Source organism: Dipodomys merriami, unplaced genomic scaffold (assembly GCF_024711535.1).
Source record: "Dipodomys merriami isolate MVZ:Mamm:240054 unplaced genomic scaffold, mDipMer1.0.p SCAF_277, whole genome shotgun sequence".
Lineage (NCBI taxonomy): Eukaryota > Metazoa > Chordata > Mammalia > Rodentia > Heteromyidae > Dipodomys > Dipodomys merriami.
This window is the reverse complement of record NW_027204237.1, coordinates 1,494,369-1,510,932: the sequence shown is the minus strand read 5'-3', so window position 1 is coordinate 1,510,932 and position 16,564 is coordinate 1,494,369. Positions and strand designations below refer to the sequence as shown.

General features: G+C 42.0%; 1 protein-coding gene across 17 annotated transcripts in view; it reads left to right on the top strand.

Annotated features, from left to right (window-relative positions):
• LOC138837863 (microtubule-actin cross-linking factor 1-like) overlaps positions 1-16,564 on the top strand; it is a 254,302-nt gene that overhangs the window by 31,247 nt on the left and 206,491 nt on the right. For 8 of the 17 annotated variants that reach the window (XM_070036885.1, XM_070036887.1, XM_070036894.1 and 5 more), the window contains exon 1: positions 12,270-13,420. In XM_070036885.1, coding sequence (XP_069892986.1) covers positions 12,401-13,420 — 1,020 coding nt within the window. In that variant the 5' untranslated portion in view covers positions 12,270-12,400. Of the gene's footprint in view, positions 1-1,750; positions 1,829-4,596; positions 4,690-12,269; positions 13,421-16,564 lie in introns of those variants that run through there. The other 9 variants (XM_070036897.1, XM_070036896.1, XM_070036895.1 and 6 more) reach the window with 2 other exon arrangements.

Sequence of the window (16,564 nt, the reverse complement as noted above, 5' to 3'; positions counted from 1 at the left end):
ATACTTACTTGGTGCTCTCTCTTTCTCTTCTTTTCTTCTTTTCTTCTCCCTTCCCTCCCCTCCACTCCCCTCCTCTCCTCTACCCTTTCCCTCCTCTACCCTTCCCTTCCCTTGTTTCCTTCCTTCCTTCCTTCCGTCCTTCCGTCCATCCTTCCTTCCTTCCTTCCTCTCTCTCTCCCTTTCTTTCTTTCTTTCTTTCTCTCTTTCTTTCTTTCCTTCCTTCCTTCTGTTCTTTCTTTCGTTCTTTCTTTCATGGTAGTCCTGGGACATGAACTCAGGGCCTGAAAGCAGTCCCTGAACTTTTTGCTCAAGGCTACCACTCTACTACTTGAGCCATAGCCACACTTCTGGCTTTTTGGTGGTCTTTCCTGCCTAGGCTGGATTTTGAACTGTGATCATAAGATCTCAGTCTCCTGAGTAGTTAGAATTATAGGCATAAACCACCAGTGCCTGGCTCCTCTGACCTCTTAAAGTTATGTCATCACCTCACTGATCCTCTATCCCATTGTTTTAGAATCCTGTTTTAGACTATGTCCCCCTGTAAGCCACATTCACAATTAGTTTAGTTGAAATGACTACTATAACCTTTTTAAATTTTATTTATTTTTCTAAGCCTTTGACCTAAGAAGTTATCATATTGCCCAGAGAAATTGTGACATCTGGTAGAATATTCTAAGTATAATTTAGTGATAGAGATGTTTCAGTTCAAGTTTAATAAAGTAAAACCATTGGAAAATGAACAGACAAAAATTTCAGAGGCAGGGCTAGGAAGGTGGCTCATGCATGCATGAGGCCCTGAGTTTGATTCTTCAGCACTAATAAGCAGAAAAAGCCAGAAGTGGTGCTATGGCTCAAGTGGTAGAGCACTAGCCTTCAGCTGAAGAGCTCAGGGACAGCACCTAAGCCCAGAGTTCAGGCTCCACGACCGACCAAAAAAGAAATTCAGAGGCAGATAGCCATTTCTGTACCACTAGCAAGACAAATAGACATTTTACTTTATAATAGGTAATACTTTAATACTTAAGTCTTAGACAAGGAATCAGAGGCACTGGTTAGAGATAGCTTCTCTCCCTTAGGTTGTATGACATAAAGGGTGAAATTATAGAAAACAAGTTTCTTTGGGCTAATAATGTTGAACAGCCCCTTGCCACTATTTTCTTCTGGGATTGTAGGTGACTTTCCAACAGGGACACTTGTCTCCCTGAGAGATTAGTTACTTTCGATTTAAGCCTGCTATTGTGGATTTTTCCACTTTTTTTGAGCATGTGGAACACCTCATCTCTGAGGTAACTCTGGGTAACTCTAGTCAAACTACTGTGGTTAGGATCGTGTAAGGTTGCCTCTGTCCATTATTGCACAGTATGTACTTAGGGCTTTCTACCTTTTACCTATAGCATTTCACTGGATTTTAGAAGCCAATCTGTATTCCCATTAACCTCACATCTAGAATCAAGCTCTGCCACATACTATGAAAGAACACAATGGAGAAGTCATGACACTAAGCATTGGTGCCCAAATAATGTGTGTTTTGGGGTTGCAGAGTGGTGCACAAGGCTTTTGGGGGTTATAGAGAACCTAATAAAACTCATGCAGACCCTGCTTTTAAGGGTGCTTTATGTAATGCTCCCACGCCTGGCTTCAGTCCTCAGGAGTTTTTGTGTTGTCTTTTAATCCTTGAAATGAAAGAGGAAAGACATGTGTACGTAAGTTGGTATATGTAAAGTTAGCATCTCTTTTTTTTCCTTTGCAGCCTCGAGAGAAGGGCAGGATGCGTTTTCATAGGCTGCAGAATGTGCAGATTGCCCTAGACTTCCTAAAACAGCGACAGGTAAGACCATCCTGGTAGAGAATGTTGGCATTTGGGACTCTATTTAAGGATACTTTCATGTCCCTAGTAACAGGAAAGCTTTCAGTAGATACCACATCTGACCAGCTCACGCTGACTCTTTTTGCAAGTCGTGGAGCTTGAACTCAGGGCCTGAGTGCTGTCCCTAAGCTTCTTTTGCTCAAGACTGGCACTCTACCACTTGAGCCACAATGCCACTTCTGGACTTTTCTGTTTATATGGTACTGAGGAGTTGAACCTGGGGCTTCATGAATACTAGGCAAGCACTCTACCACTGAGCCACATTCCCAGCCCTCAGTTATGACTCTTAACTTGCTCATTTGGTAGCGCTTCCAAAGAACTTGTGGCCTCCTTAAGAGTGATAGTATTTATGAACAAGATGCCAAAGATGGAAACTGGTAGACTGACCATAGCTCAACACAAAATGCTGTATTTTTATGAAAATGGAATAAGGGTGTACCCTTAGATACGTGGATGGCAGGTCTGAAAAAAAGATTCTAGGTGTTCCTCAGTGGTGATTTGTTTGGTGCTGGGGGATCAAACCTCAGGCTCCTTAGGCAAGCACTGTAGCACTGAGCTACATTACTAGTTCATGAAATGGTATCTTAAGAGAATAGTATTTTTGTTTGGTTGGTTGGTTGGAGTTTTTTTGGTTGGTGGCAAGGCTTGAACTCAGGGCCTTGGTACTGTCCCTGAGCTCTTTCTGCTCAAGGTTAGCTTTTTACCACTTTGAGCCATAGCTCTACTTCAACTTTTCTGGTGGCTAATTGGAGATAAGAGTCTCATGGACTTTCCTGCCTAGGATAGATTTGAACCATGATCCTGAGGTCTCAACCTCCTGAGTAGCTAGGATTACGGGTTTGAGCCATCAGTGCCCAGCTTTCAATGTTATTTTTTTTCCTAAAGTAATAAGTAATTTATTGTTTTAAGATGAAGTTTTACTATGTAGCCCAGGCTAACTTCAAATTTGCTGTCTTCTGTTCTTCTAGTCTTAAGTTCGTGATTGCTGGGACTATCATGCCTAGCCAAGAAGACAGTTTTAAGAGAAAAGTATTTGGAGTATAGTAGACCTAAATGTAGGGGAAGGGAGTCATTCCTTCCTTAGATAAGGAAGATATGACTTTGGGGGGGGCAGTAATAGAGCTTAAAATCAAGAGTTTCTTGTACAACTTGCTTGAAGCTAGCACTCTACCACCTGACACATGCCTCTAGCTTAGCATTTTGCTTGCTAATTGGAGATGAAGTTTCACAGACTTTTCTGCTCAAGCTGGCTTTGAACCTCAACCCTCTGATCTTAGACTCCTGAATAGTTAGAATTAGAGGCATGAGCTACCAGCACCTGTCAAAAAGATTTTTTTTTGTTGTTGGTCATGGGGCTTGAACTCTGGGCCAGAGCACTGTCCCTCAGCTCTTCAGCTCAAGGCTGGTATCACGTGAGCCACAGTGCCACTTCTGGTTTTCTGGTGGTTTATTGGAGATAGGAGTTTCATGGCCTTTCCTGCCTGGGCTGGCTTTGAACTGCGATCCTCAGATCTCAGCCTCCTGAGTAGTTAGGATCACAGGCGTGAGCCAGTGGCTCAAGAAGATACCTGGCTTCAAGAAGGTATTTTTAGACACAAGAAGGGAGAAGCAGTAAAGAGAGTAAGATTGAAAATGAACATAAGGAGGAATGCCAAGAGCATAAGAATGTTCACTTTGGAAGATACTGTAGAGATCCAGTAGTCCAGATTATTTAATATTTTAGATAACAAAACTGAGACTTGGCTGAAATGACTTCCTCCAACCATACAAGTTAGAGTGGAACTGAGTCTTTTTAACTCAGCTCTCCTGAAATGTGGGCTAGTGATCCTCCCACTGTCCATACTGGTTTCTCCACACCTTCCTTCCTCCTAATCCTTCCTGATGATGGGAGCAAATTCAGGGATTGAGGGATAAGAGAGAACCAAAGCACAATTGGTATGGTTGCTTTTAAAAGGAGACACAGGGAAAAAATCAGGAGCAAATGTAAAGATACAGAGCTGACTTATGGTATAGAGAAAGAAATGTGGAGAGGAATTGAGAGGTCCAGCTCCTCAGAGGGAGCTGTATAGAATGATTTGGTGTAGCTAGGGTTGCCAAGCAACAGCAAGGGTCAACATGACATTACATAGTGTGTATATTTTTGGAGTCAGCAGTTCTCGTTAACTTGGGAAATTGTCTTTCTCTGTGTTTCCATAGTAATTTTCTAATGTAACACTTACTTATTGGCATTTCCTTATTTGCTCCAATGCACTGTAGGTTCTGTACAGCCAGGGAACATGATCTAACTTAAGATTTTACCTATAGTAACTATCTTAATGAGTAGTCCACAATTGCATTTAATAAGTACTTGTTGGAATTAACAAGTGAAGAGTGGTAGGAGAACTTGATTGGAGATCTCTAGGCTATTAAGCTGAATTGGAAAAAAAACCAAAAAACAAAAAAACAGCCCAGTTACAAAGGTTATATGCTGTGTGATTCCACTTACTTGATATTCTGGAAAAAAGTGAAACAAAGGACCAGGAGCAAAATCAGAACAAGTGGGGCAAGGTTTAACTATTAACAATGGATACAGTATAGGGTATCTTTTTAGGGTGATGGAAATGTTTTATGTGTTGGAATTCATAGAACTTAGACAAAAAAGTTAATTTAACTGTGTGAAAATAATAAAAGCATGCAAAAATCAAATAGAAAGTCACAGGTTCTAAAACTGGCTTTCCTTTCTTTTTCAGGTGAAGTTAGTGAATATTCGTAATGATGATATTACAGATGGCAACCCCAAGTTAACCCTGGGCTTGATCTGGACCATCATCTTGCATTTCCAGGTAGGGTTTGTGAAGTTTGGGACTACTCTTGCTTGGTTTTTATGTCTAGAAAGTTACACTACCTTATCTAAGCAGAATTTGAGCCTTCTTTCTCTGTATTTGGCAGTAAACTAGGGTGGATGAAAGTTGGTATGGAAAGTTCAGAATGGTCTGGAGATAAACTGCTATATCCTAAACTCAGAACTTCTTAGCTATTTGCATGACGAATTGGAGGAATTTTTTTTCATGTTTGTGGTTTGGCCCTGTCCTTGACAGTCTGATAGAAGTCTGTTTGCTCAGCTAAATAAAAAACTGGGCTCTTTAGGGACTCAGTATGAGAGATAGGAAGAGATGTTGGTTTTGATGCTTTAGAAGGGTAGCATGAGATTGATAAATTTACTTTGATATTGTCTTTTCCTCATCTGAATGATGTGTAAAGAAACACCTTGGTAGCTAGATTTGCATATGTGAAAAAGCACAGTCTTGTAGCAGGCATATTACACTTGAAAACAGTGCCATCTTGAAGTGTTCCCATGGTCACATGGCCTTCTCATTGCGCCTCCTTCCTAAGATGAAACTTCTTTTAAAGTCTGGGTTGTTATTGGAACAAATCTATTTTTATTTAAAAGAATGATTTTTTTTGAAGAACTTTTAGGACAGCCAAACAGAGCTATTTTTCAAACTGCTCTCCAGTACTTGGTTGCTACCCACTAGACTGATGGATTCAGTAGGTGGGAAAAGAAGGCTACTACTATATAATAACTCGAGGTACTGACTAAAAGGGTGCGGTCAAGGTGACATCTTATCTAGAGAGTTAGCACCACCTTCTGTTTGAAGACAGAACAGCAGGTATTTCAGGATTCCTAAGACCTTAAGAAAATGCTAAGAATACATGCTTGTTTCTTGGAACTTTGGTTTGGAGCCAGCACTGGCACTCTGAAGCATGGGTTTGACTGGGTGTGTACACAGGTAACATTATATTTTGGTGGAACCACAGGGTGTCTTGAGCTGTAAGTATAGGAATAACGACGAACATGAACCTGGTAAGCATGCCCTGGTAGGGTGTGCCTCCATGTAGGACTAGACTTACCCTTTGGAACTCTTTAACAAACAGAGAAGAGGGTTTTGTTTGTTTGTTTACGATACTGGGGATAGAACTTGGGGTTTCCAGCATGCTAGGTAAACAGTGTACCAGTGAGCTACATCCTCAGTTGCCAGAGGAGGAAGTCTCCCTCCCTCCCTTCCTTCCTTCCTTCCTTCCTTCCTTCCTTCCTTCCCTTTCTTCCTTCCTTCCTTAACAAGGGTCAATTGTAGGGTTTGAACTCAGGATCTGGGCACTGTCCGTAAGCTTTTGCACTCAAGACTAGTGCTCTAGTGCTTTGAGCTACAGCTCCACTTCTGTTTTCCAGTGGTTAATTGGAGATAAGAGTTTCTTGGAGTTTGCTGCCCAGGCTGGCTTTGAACTGTAATTCTCAGATCTCAGCCTCCTGATTAGTTAGGATTACAGGTGTGAGCCACTGGTACCTGGCAGAGGAAGTTTTCTTTAGTGAAAACTTTCTTTGATTTTTGGCCCACAAACTTGCTTTAAAATGAGGAAGAAACCTAAGGGGTTACAGACTGAAAATTGAATAAATTAATTAAAACTGCTGGGAGCCAAGTGTCTATAGCCCACACTTAAAATCCTAGCTACCCAAGAGGCTGAAATCTGGGGACCAAGGTTGAAAACCAGCTTAGGCAGACAAAACTGCAAGACTCTTACCTTCAATTAACCAGCAAAAATCCAGAACTGGAGTTATGGCTTAAGTGGTAGAGCTCTTAATCTTGAACAAAAAGCCAAACAAGAGCATTATGCCAATTACAAGCCTCTGTGCTGGCACAAAAACAAGACAAATCAACAACAACAAAACCTTGCTGTGACATAGGCAGCAAGAAAATATTTGTCTTTCTTCAGCACTGAAAAAAAAGAATATATATTAATGAAAACATTTATAAAAGTAGAAAAATAGTATGAAGAATTACCATATAATGTGTCATGTAGCTCAATAATTATTAACTCATGATAGTTCAATGTCTTTTCACCTATATCCTATTCCTGTCCTCAAACCCCAGTTGGTTATTTTGAAGGAAATCAAAGACCTCCTATAATAGCTCTGAAAGATAAGAACCGTTTGTTTAAACAGTTCATAGTATCACACCTTAAAAACAAATACTTTTGATTTGATACTCAGTACCACAGAAAAAGTTCATTTTTTTGTAAAACCATCAAATGTCTAATCAATGTTCAGATGATCCTAAATATCTTACTTTGGCATTAACTTCTGCTCCCTCTTCAGGTCTTTTGTCTCAAAACGCTTATTAAGATGCCAGAGGCACCTCTCAGATGCTTCCAGCAGTGACCTCCATCCCTTGCATTGTATTGCCCAGAAACTGGCAGTTTAGATTTAGACCCAGGGTTCATTTATATTCAGTTTAAATTTTTTGCAAAGACAATGATATTGTTTGTGTTGAGTACTTTTTGCTGCACATGAGGATGGACATATATCTGTTATATCTCTATTTAGGACATTAAAATTGATATGTGGGTTCAGGTGTCATCAACCTGATCCATCTATTCTATATCTCTGTTCGTGGTTCACTTAATAGTTTAATTAATTACTGATTGTTAGTTCCATTACTTTATTAGAGCTTGTAAAGTGATGATTTTCAAATTTCATTAAATCTTTCTTCATTTTTTTAATAAGGATATTTCTGTAAGGAATTCATCTCATCTACCACCCTGAGGGATAGTTCCTAGTAACTGGTAAAAGTTCACATCTTTCCCTCTATTTACTAATTTTCAGAATAATTAGCTCCCTAAGATTCTCCAGAGTGATCCTGAACATTTCTTTATTGAATTTATTTACTTATTTTTATGTATTTTTATAGTGTCACTATGACAAGCAAGGTTTTGTTGTTGTTGTTATTGATTTGTCTTGTTTTTATGCCAGCACAGGGGCTTAGATATAGCTACATCTTTGGCCAGTGTTAGTCTTTCAATTTAACTCTGAGGCTTTTGACTTGACCCCAGTCAGACGATTCCCACCCCACTTCCCGTTCTCGTTCTCGTGTGTGTGTGTGTGTGTGTGTGTGTGTGTGTGTGTGTGTGTGTGTGTGTGTGTGTGTGTGTGTGTGTGTGTGTGTGTGTGTGTGTGTGTGTGTGTGTGTGTGTGTGTGTGTGTGTGTGTGTGTGTGTGTGTGTGTGTGTGTGTCCACAGTACCACTTCCGATTTTCTGAGTGGTTTATTGGAGATAAGAGTCTTAGGACTTTCCTGGCTTTGAACTGTGATCCTCAGATCAAAGTCTCCTGAGTAGCTAGGATTACAGGCATGAGCCACCGGCAGAAAAAAGACATTTTATCAGCCCTTTCTACAACTAAGTAGGTGGTAGTGTTCATATTTTGCAGGTAAAGACATGGAGTCCACCTAGTAAATTAGATGGGTTACTGAGCTTATTTATTAACTAAGTTGGGAGTTTTAACCAAGTTCTACTCTGCTAAAAATCTCTGTTCCTGTCCTAGTCCAGTTTCTTTCTGGGCAGAAGGAAATGAGGGTCTGGTGACCTCTGACATAGGCAGATGTTGAAGAAAAGCATAGGTTCACATATGTAAATATGCTTCTCAAAGAAACTATGTAGGATACTAGTTTTTTGTTGTTGTTGTTGGTTGTGGAGCTTGAACTCTGGGCCTGGGCACTGTCCCTCAGCTCTCCAGCTCAAGGATAGCGCTCTACCACTTGCCACAGTGCTACTTCTGTTTTTCTGGTGGTTTATTGGAGATAAGAGTCTCACAGACTTTCCTTCCCTGGGCTGGCTTTGAATCGTGATCCTCAGATCTCAGCCTCCTAAGTAGCTAGGATTACAGGCATGAGCCACCAGCGCCCAGCTTAGGATACTAGTTTTTAAACAGCTCTCTCGCCTCTATTATCAATTTTCAGGAATTTGGTTTATTTTAATTCATTATAAAATTCATGCTCAAGCCTTGGGGGTGAGGTGCAACTTCAGAGTTCCTTCTGACTTCACTACAGAAGGAAGGCCACCTAGAGAACTTTATGTTTCAATGTCAGGTTGTTAATGAAATGATTTGCTATTTACCTCCTATGCCATCTCCTCTCTTGTTTCTTGCGGTGGCTTATAACGGTCATAAGATGGCACTGCAACTTTGCAGTCAGCTATAATAAAGAACAGCCCTAGGGAAAAAGCAGTTGGAAGGCAGCCTCAGAAAGGTTGCATGTCCTTTAGATTTCTTACTAATTTCCTTCTGTGGAGGGCGTGTTTTAGATCTCCAGGAACAATTGGGTACAGGTTTTCAATGTTTATACAGAGCCTGGCAAGTTGCTTCCCTCTGCTGCATAATCTGGATCTGTGTGGTATAAATAAGTAACTGCTGGCAGGCATAGCAGTACATACCTGTAGTTTCAGCAACCCAAGAGGCTGAGGCATGAGGGTCTTTTAAGGGTAGAAGTTGAAGACCAGCTTGAGCAATATAGTAAGACTCTTGTCTCAGAAAAGAAAGAAAGAAAGAAAGAAAGAAAGAAAGAAAGAAAGAAAGAAAGAAAGAAAGAAAGAAAGAAAGAAAGAAAGAAAGAAAGAAAGTTAGAAGAAAGTTGGGTGCCCCTAGTTCGTACTTTTAATACTGCTGTTAAGGAAGCTTAGATCTGGAGGATCTTGGTTCAAAGCTAGCTGGGGCAGAGAAGTTTATGAGAATCTAACTCAAAATCACCAATAAAAAGCCAAGCTGGATGCCAGGTGCTGGTGGCTCACGCCTGTAATCCTAGCTACTCAGGAGGCTGAGATAGGAGGATCACAGTTCAAAGCCAACCCAGGCAGGAAAGTCCATGAGACTCTTTATCTCCAGTTAACCACCAGAAAACTGGAAGTGGCACTGTGGCTAAGTGGTAGAGCGCTGGCCTTGAGCTGAAGAGCTGAGGAACAGTGCCCAGGCTCAGAGTTCAAGCCCCACAACCAACCAAAAAAAAAAAAAAAATATCCAGGCTGGAGGCTGTGACTCAAGTGGTAGAATATCAGCCGAGCAAATAAACCATGCAAGCATGAGGACCTGAGTTCAAACCCTGTACTGGGAGAAAAATATAGCTCAGTAGTAATTCTTGCCTAGCATGCATTGATCCCTGGGTTTGATCCCTAGTGTTGGTAGTTGGGGATTAAATAAGTGTAGCAGTGAAGTAACTAACATTAACTACATTTGTGTGCTAGTTCTGGGGCTTGAACTCAGGGCCTGGGTCCTGTCCATAAGCTTTTTTGGTTCAATGCTAGTGCTCTACCACTTGAGTCATGGCTCCATTTTTAGCTTTGGGGGAGGAGGTATGTTAATTGAAGATAAGAATCTCATGGACTTTCCTTCCTGCACTGGTTTCAAACTAGCATCTTCAGATCTCATCCTTCAGAGTAGCTAGGATTACAAGCATGAGCCATACATAATTTTCTTTTTCTTTCTTTCTTTCTTTCCCTTCCTTCCTTCCCTCTTCCTTTTCTTTTCTTTTCTTTTTTTTTTTTTTGTCGGTCGTGGGACATGAACTCTGGGCCTGGGCGCTGTCCCTCAGCTCTTCAGCTCAAGGCGAGCGCTCTACCACTTGAGCTACAGCACCACTTCCGGTTTTCTGGTGGTTTATTGGAGATAGGAGTCTCACAGTCTCTCCTGCCCGGGCTGGCTTTGAACCGCGATCCTCAGATCTCAGCCTCCTGAGTAGCTAGGATTACAGGCGTGCGCCACCAGCGCCCGGCTTCTTTTTTCTTTTTTCTTTTTGCCAGTCATGGGGCCTGAACTCTGGGCCTGGGTACTGTCTCTCAGCTCTTCAGCTCAAGGCTAGCGCTTTACCACTTGAGCCACAACACCACTTCCGTCTTTTTCTGCTTATGTGGTGCTGAGAAATTGCACCCCAGGCCTCATGCATGCAAGGCAAGCATGCTACCACTGAGCCACCTTTCCAGCCCACATAATTTATTTTCCTCTATACCATTCAGCAACATCTCTCTACATAAATTAGAAGAATCCTGTTGTTCCCACAGGATGTTTTTTTTTTTTTTTAGTTCCAAAATTGAGTTCAGGTTTACTTTCTGTTTGTTGTTTGTTACTGTTCTTTTCAGTAAAAATCATCAGGATCTCATTTCATCAGCTTTTTTTCTGTCCACCCCCACTGTCTTAATTAGCAGCTTCCTCTGTTGGAGCTGTTGGTCAATGTAGAATATAGTTGCCATTTCAGATCCATAGTGATTTATGCAGCTGAGTAGAGATTTTCATCCTTTGTAGTTAGAAAGTGATGGGACATACTGTTAAAATGAAAAATCTTGCAGGGCACTTGTGGGTCATGCCTATAATCCTACTTACTTAGGAGACTGAGATCTGAGGATTGCAGTTAGAAGCCAGCCTGTGCAGGAAAGTCCATGACATTTTTATCTCAAATTAACCACCAAAAAACTTGAAGTGGAGCTGCGATTCTAATAGTAGAGTACCAATCTTGAGTAAAAAAGTGCAGGGATAGTGCCTAGGCCCTGAGTTCAGGAAGAAGAAAAGACTTAAATAGAAATTGACATCTAGTCTAGCACTGCAATTTATTAGTTGTTTAGTCTTGGGTAAAATCAGTTTCCTTAAACCTGTTTCTTTAACTGCAAAATATAAAATGACCTCACATAGTTGCTATGAGAGTTCAATGAAATAATTCATGTACTCTTCCTACAGTGCTTGGTGCTTAACAGGTGTGTAAAAAGAATTTTAGCTATTCGCAGCAGCACCAATAATCACGGTGGAGCATTTGTGTCCAATATTGTTGGTGTGGAGACCCTGCTTTGCTTTGCTGTTGTATTTGGAAATCACATTCTTTCCATTGAGCTTTCACATACTGTATTTGGAATGCTGCTTTCCAGGTTTTTCCTCTACTTTTCTTTTATGGGGGATAAAAGGGAAAGAGGGGAATAAATACTACAGGAGGCTAGGTCCTTCAAACATGTGTTTCATTTTTTAATGTGAGGGGTAAGGTCTAGTGTTTGTTTGGATTTAAAAGTTAAGGCAATTGTATTTTGATCTGAAAAAATTCAGAATCATACATATTTTGCTTGATATTTTCCTTCAGACATCTTCATACAGTTAAAACGTATTTCATTTCGGAGATTGGGAGCCATAATTGCATCTCTGGCTCTGCTCAGCCCTTCCCTTTTGCTGGTTGGCACCAGCTGAGCTGGTTTGCTTTTTCCCTATTTGATATTGTTCTCCTCCTGCTTTATCCACCTTACCTCTCTTCTTTCCCCTCCCATTTGCACGTACTCTGACATTTTCCTCCCTCCTCTTCACCCTCCCTCATTTACCCCCTCCCCATAGATTTCTAGCTTCATTTTTGCGTTCTGTTTGTGTTACTGAGGGCAGTGCTCCAATTACCTCATATTTGGAGAGAGGAAGCTGCAGCCAATCCGGTTTCTGTCTGCTTTTAGGTCAAGTGATTTCTGAACTGCAGTGAGATGCTTTGAATTTGTCTTGTTGCAGCTCTGAGCCTGTAAGATGGCTGTCTGAAACAGCAGCGGCTGGAAGAGACAGAGGCAGGGAGGGAGGGAGAAAGAATTGGAGGGATTGCCGGCATAGTGCATGGTTTTAAATGTGCATGGAATCCGATGAAGCCGAGGTTGGAATTTCTCTGGGATTCCAGGACAGGCTTAGCTGCGTTTTTGTGGAGATTAGGAGAGGAAAGAAATGGGAAATTCACTGGGCTGTGTTAAGGAGCCGAAAGAGTCAATAGCTGTTCCCGAGAAGGCTCCTATATCTCCTAAGAAAAGGGTTCGGTTCAAAAGGAAGTGGAGGGGGAAGAAAATCCCTACTCCAGAGGCGTCTCACGAGGAAGAACATTTGGAAGGAGCTGGAGTCATTGAAGAGACTGAAACCTTAAGGAAGTTGCCAGTGAGTCTCCGAGAGGAGGACGGAGTGGGAGGGGCCCAGTGTCCTCCCTTACACATTTTGCTACCTGAAGACTTAGCCCCTAAATCAGGGGTGGCCGATCAGGGAATGATTGTGCAGGTGAAGGAGAGATACCAAGCCGAGATTCAGACTGCTCACCTTTTGTTAGAGAATGAGTCATCAGTAGCTGGAGGGGCCTGGGATTCCCTGGAAGAGGGGAAGACTGTCATCGCTCACCTGCTTGATAACCCAGCAGAAAGGAACTGTGAGAAGTCAGTGAGCCAACTGGTGGAATTTCCAAGGACAGCATCCTGCAGCAGCAGGGCTGTGCTGCTGCCTTTGCAAAGAGAGACTGCAGTGGAGCAAGGAGGCACTCGGCTTGGATTTCTGAGCAGCACTTTGCCTAGGACAGACTATATCTCCAATCCAAGAAATCAAGACCAACTTTCAGCGAGCCAGAGTGTGAGGGAAGGAATCACAAGGATACCCAGTGCCTCTTCAACAGATCCCTGCACAGCCCAATATTCTGTTCCTTCATCAGTACTTGAACAGTCAGGAGGCCTTGAGCGTACAGAATCTTCCCACGTGGATCAGCCCCCCCAGGGTTCCAGACTGCCTGCTTCTCAGAGTGATCTGTCTGTCAGTGGCATGACTGTGAGCATTTTGCCCTCCTCATCTGGCTACTGCAGTGATAGGCTGTACTTGCATGGGATCCAACCTGAAGATACAGTACCTGAAAAGAGCTCCACACCCTTCTCAGAAGAGGATGGCACTCTGTCTTTGGAGGCAAGCCATACCCCATCATGGGGTCTGGAGGAGGTGGGTGGCACATACATGGATGAATCAGTCCCCTGTTTGCATTTCTGGCCCCCAAGTGCTTTGAAGTAGAGTGTGATGATCAGTGAGGACGCTTCTCAAACTTACCCCAATGCAGGCGGACCTGTGAGTTAGTGACTGCTAGGTTTAACAGCAGAATCTATTTCAAGCCTGTCCCTTGATGCATGAAACCAAGTCTTGTTGGCTCTGGGGAATCTGAGCTTCTGGGTAGCCAAGCAGCTTAACTGCTGAAAGCTATCTGTCAGGGGTTCAGTACTAGATCGCCCTTACTGTCAGCTCAGGGGTAGAGAAAAGCCTAGCTAAGTCTCTGAAATGAATGTGGAAGAGTGAGGGTTGTTAAAGGAGTGGAAGTTGGAGTGAAACAACTGTCTGTCTTCAGTGTGGTGTGCCTTTTCTTCTCCCTGGAGGGTGATAATCTTACTAGATCTGATGCAATCCCTTTCCTGTAGGTGTGTATCTAATGACAGTACACATTCAATGTTTGTATTAGAGGAATGGAATACTAGAGTAGGGGTGTAGAGTTATACAGAGAGAATGAGAAGGGAGATGGACACACCAACAGACAGACTCACTCTGAGGGAGAGAGCAATAGATTAGGGCTGCCTACTAGAAAGTTTAAGTGATTGAACTTGTTCATGGCTTTAACATGTTTTGTTTATGAGGTATTGGCTTCTGTACATGTTCTCAAGGGCCCAGAATCAGGCAAGAATTCAGAGATTTGGACACTGAGATAAGAACACAGCAAGATATTCTAGTAGGAACAACATTTAGTATGTTGGCGGTTGAAAGCTATTATCCACTCAATCCCAAAGAACTTTATTTATTTGGTTTCAGTGTAGTAAGCTTTGAATTTTGCCTCACACTAGTTAGGCAGGTCCCCCCACCAATTGAGCTATTCTGCCAGCCTCTTGGCTGAGGGATTTTCATTAACATGTTGGTTTTTGCAGCAGAAAAAATAAAATCTTCAGAATCTCAAAGTAGCTAGAAGTAGAAGATGAAGCAGAGCTCTTTTTTTGGCTGCTCGTGATGTGGCACACCTGTTTGTCACCAACAGTGTAGGACTAAGGACAGATACAGATTTTAAGCTGATCTACACTTAAAATTTTCTGGGATAGATTTACTCATGGATAGCCTCAACTAAGTGTCCGTGTTGTTAGTTTAGACACCTTCAACAGTTTGTAGGAAAAAAATGTGTGCATAGTCAGGAGGCTGCATGGTCCTTATATAAAAATGGATGTGTATGCACAAGCATGTATTCGAGTGGGAAGGAAGACAGAGTACTGGGACTAGGTGTACAAATGTTTGAGTTTCTTTGAAAAGAGGGAATATCAAAGTCAACTTTTATCTTTTTGTGGAGTAAATGTTGAAGAATTAGGATAAAATCAACTGCTGAATTAGTTTCTCTTTTAATACCACTGTCATTAAACCTAATATTGTGAAATTTTCAGAAAGTTTACAGTATAAACTCTTGGTGAAAGTCAGCCCTAGATAATGGACCGTAGCTAGCAATGACATTATACAGGTTGGATCTCCACATTGGGAAGGAAGGTTCAGTACAATTTTGTGAAGTCTTGAAAGATTGATGGGGAGAATCCTTTATACTGTGATTGTCTCCTTGCTATGTGACATCTCTTCCTTATAGATATAGCTAAGGCTGAAATACTAAGTGGCCATATCTCAGTCAGATAACTGGTGTGTGTCTGAGGCTCTGTTGATCATTTGTTGAGACTGTGGACTGACTCTTCTGTGTAAAGTAACTTCAGACAAGTGTGAAATTCTTTCAGAATGAAAATCATTAAAGCCAAGGGGCCTTGAAACCCTTTAGGAAGCTGGTCTCAGAAGATAACAGCAGCCAGAACAACAGAGGATAGCATATTCTGACTCTGCAGGCTCTTGTAAATGTGTAGGTACCAACTTAAGACAAGCCGCTGCCTGGAGTGTGAGCTCTCTGCGGAAAGTTGAAGTACAAGGCAAATACACCAGCTCCTTTCTAACGGTAGCACTGATTGTTCAATTTTTTGGTGCTTGGTGGGTTTTGTTTTGGTTTGCTTTTGTGCCATTTCTGAGACTTGAACTGAGCCTGGGTGCTGTCTTTGGGCTCCCCCCCCCCCCCCATCTCAAGGCTAGTGTTTTACTACTTGAATCACAACTCCACTTCCAGCTTTGTAGTGGTTAATTGGAGATGATACTTTCTGAACTAGGCTGGTTTTGAACTGCAGTCCTCAGATTTCAGCCTCCTGAGTAGCTAGGATTACAGGCATGAGCCACTGGTACCTGGCCCTTGTTTGGTTTTAATATGTAAAAGTAATAACTCATTTCAGAAAAGAATTAAAGGTACAAAGTGGTGTCTGTCTGTCTTCTTGTGATGATTAGTCCAGGGTGTGTTAACCAGGCTATGGTTAGAAATACCTTTAACAATGGGTTTTGATGTTTTTCAGGATATTGAGAAGTGGGAGGTGATTCTGACTCTTGATGCATAAAAAGTTTAGATGATAGAAGTATGGTCTGGCCGGGCGCCGGTGGCTCACGCCTGTAATCCTAGCTACTCAGGAGGCTGAGATCTGAGAATCGCGGTTCAAAGCCAGCCCGGGCAGGAAAGACCGTGAGACTCCTATCTCCAATAAACCACTAGAAAACCGGAAGTGGCGCTGTAGCTCAAGTGGTAGAGCGCTCGCCTTGAGCTGAAGAGCTGAGGGACAGCGCCCAAGCCCAGAGTTCAAGCCCCATGACCGACAAAAAAAAAAAAACAAAAACAAAAACAAAAACAGAAGTATGGTCTGGTTTTCTGTTCAGCTTCCTTTGTCAGGATATAGTTAATGAACAAGCAGAAGCACAGAGACCAGGTCAACGTTTTTCTGAATACTAAGTAGACTAGGATTTAGAGCTAGAAGGAACAAGCTAATAACAGTTGTACTTTGTTGTCAGATGAAGCCTTTTTCTAGCCTGTTCCTTCTTCCAGGACTCCTTATTTCTAACTGCCATCAATATTCATAAGGATAGCTCATTTGAACAAGGACAATTATTGAGAATTCCTTCCTTCTCCCATCTTGGTTCCTGCCACCATTTTTCTGCCCATACAATTAGTAGATCCCACTGAATCTTGGCTCTGTACCCAAGTCCCTATAA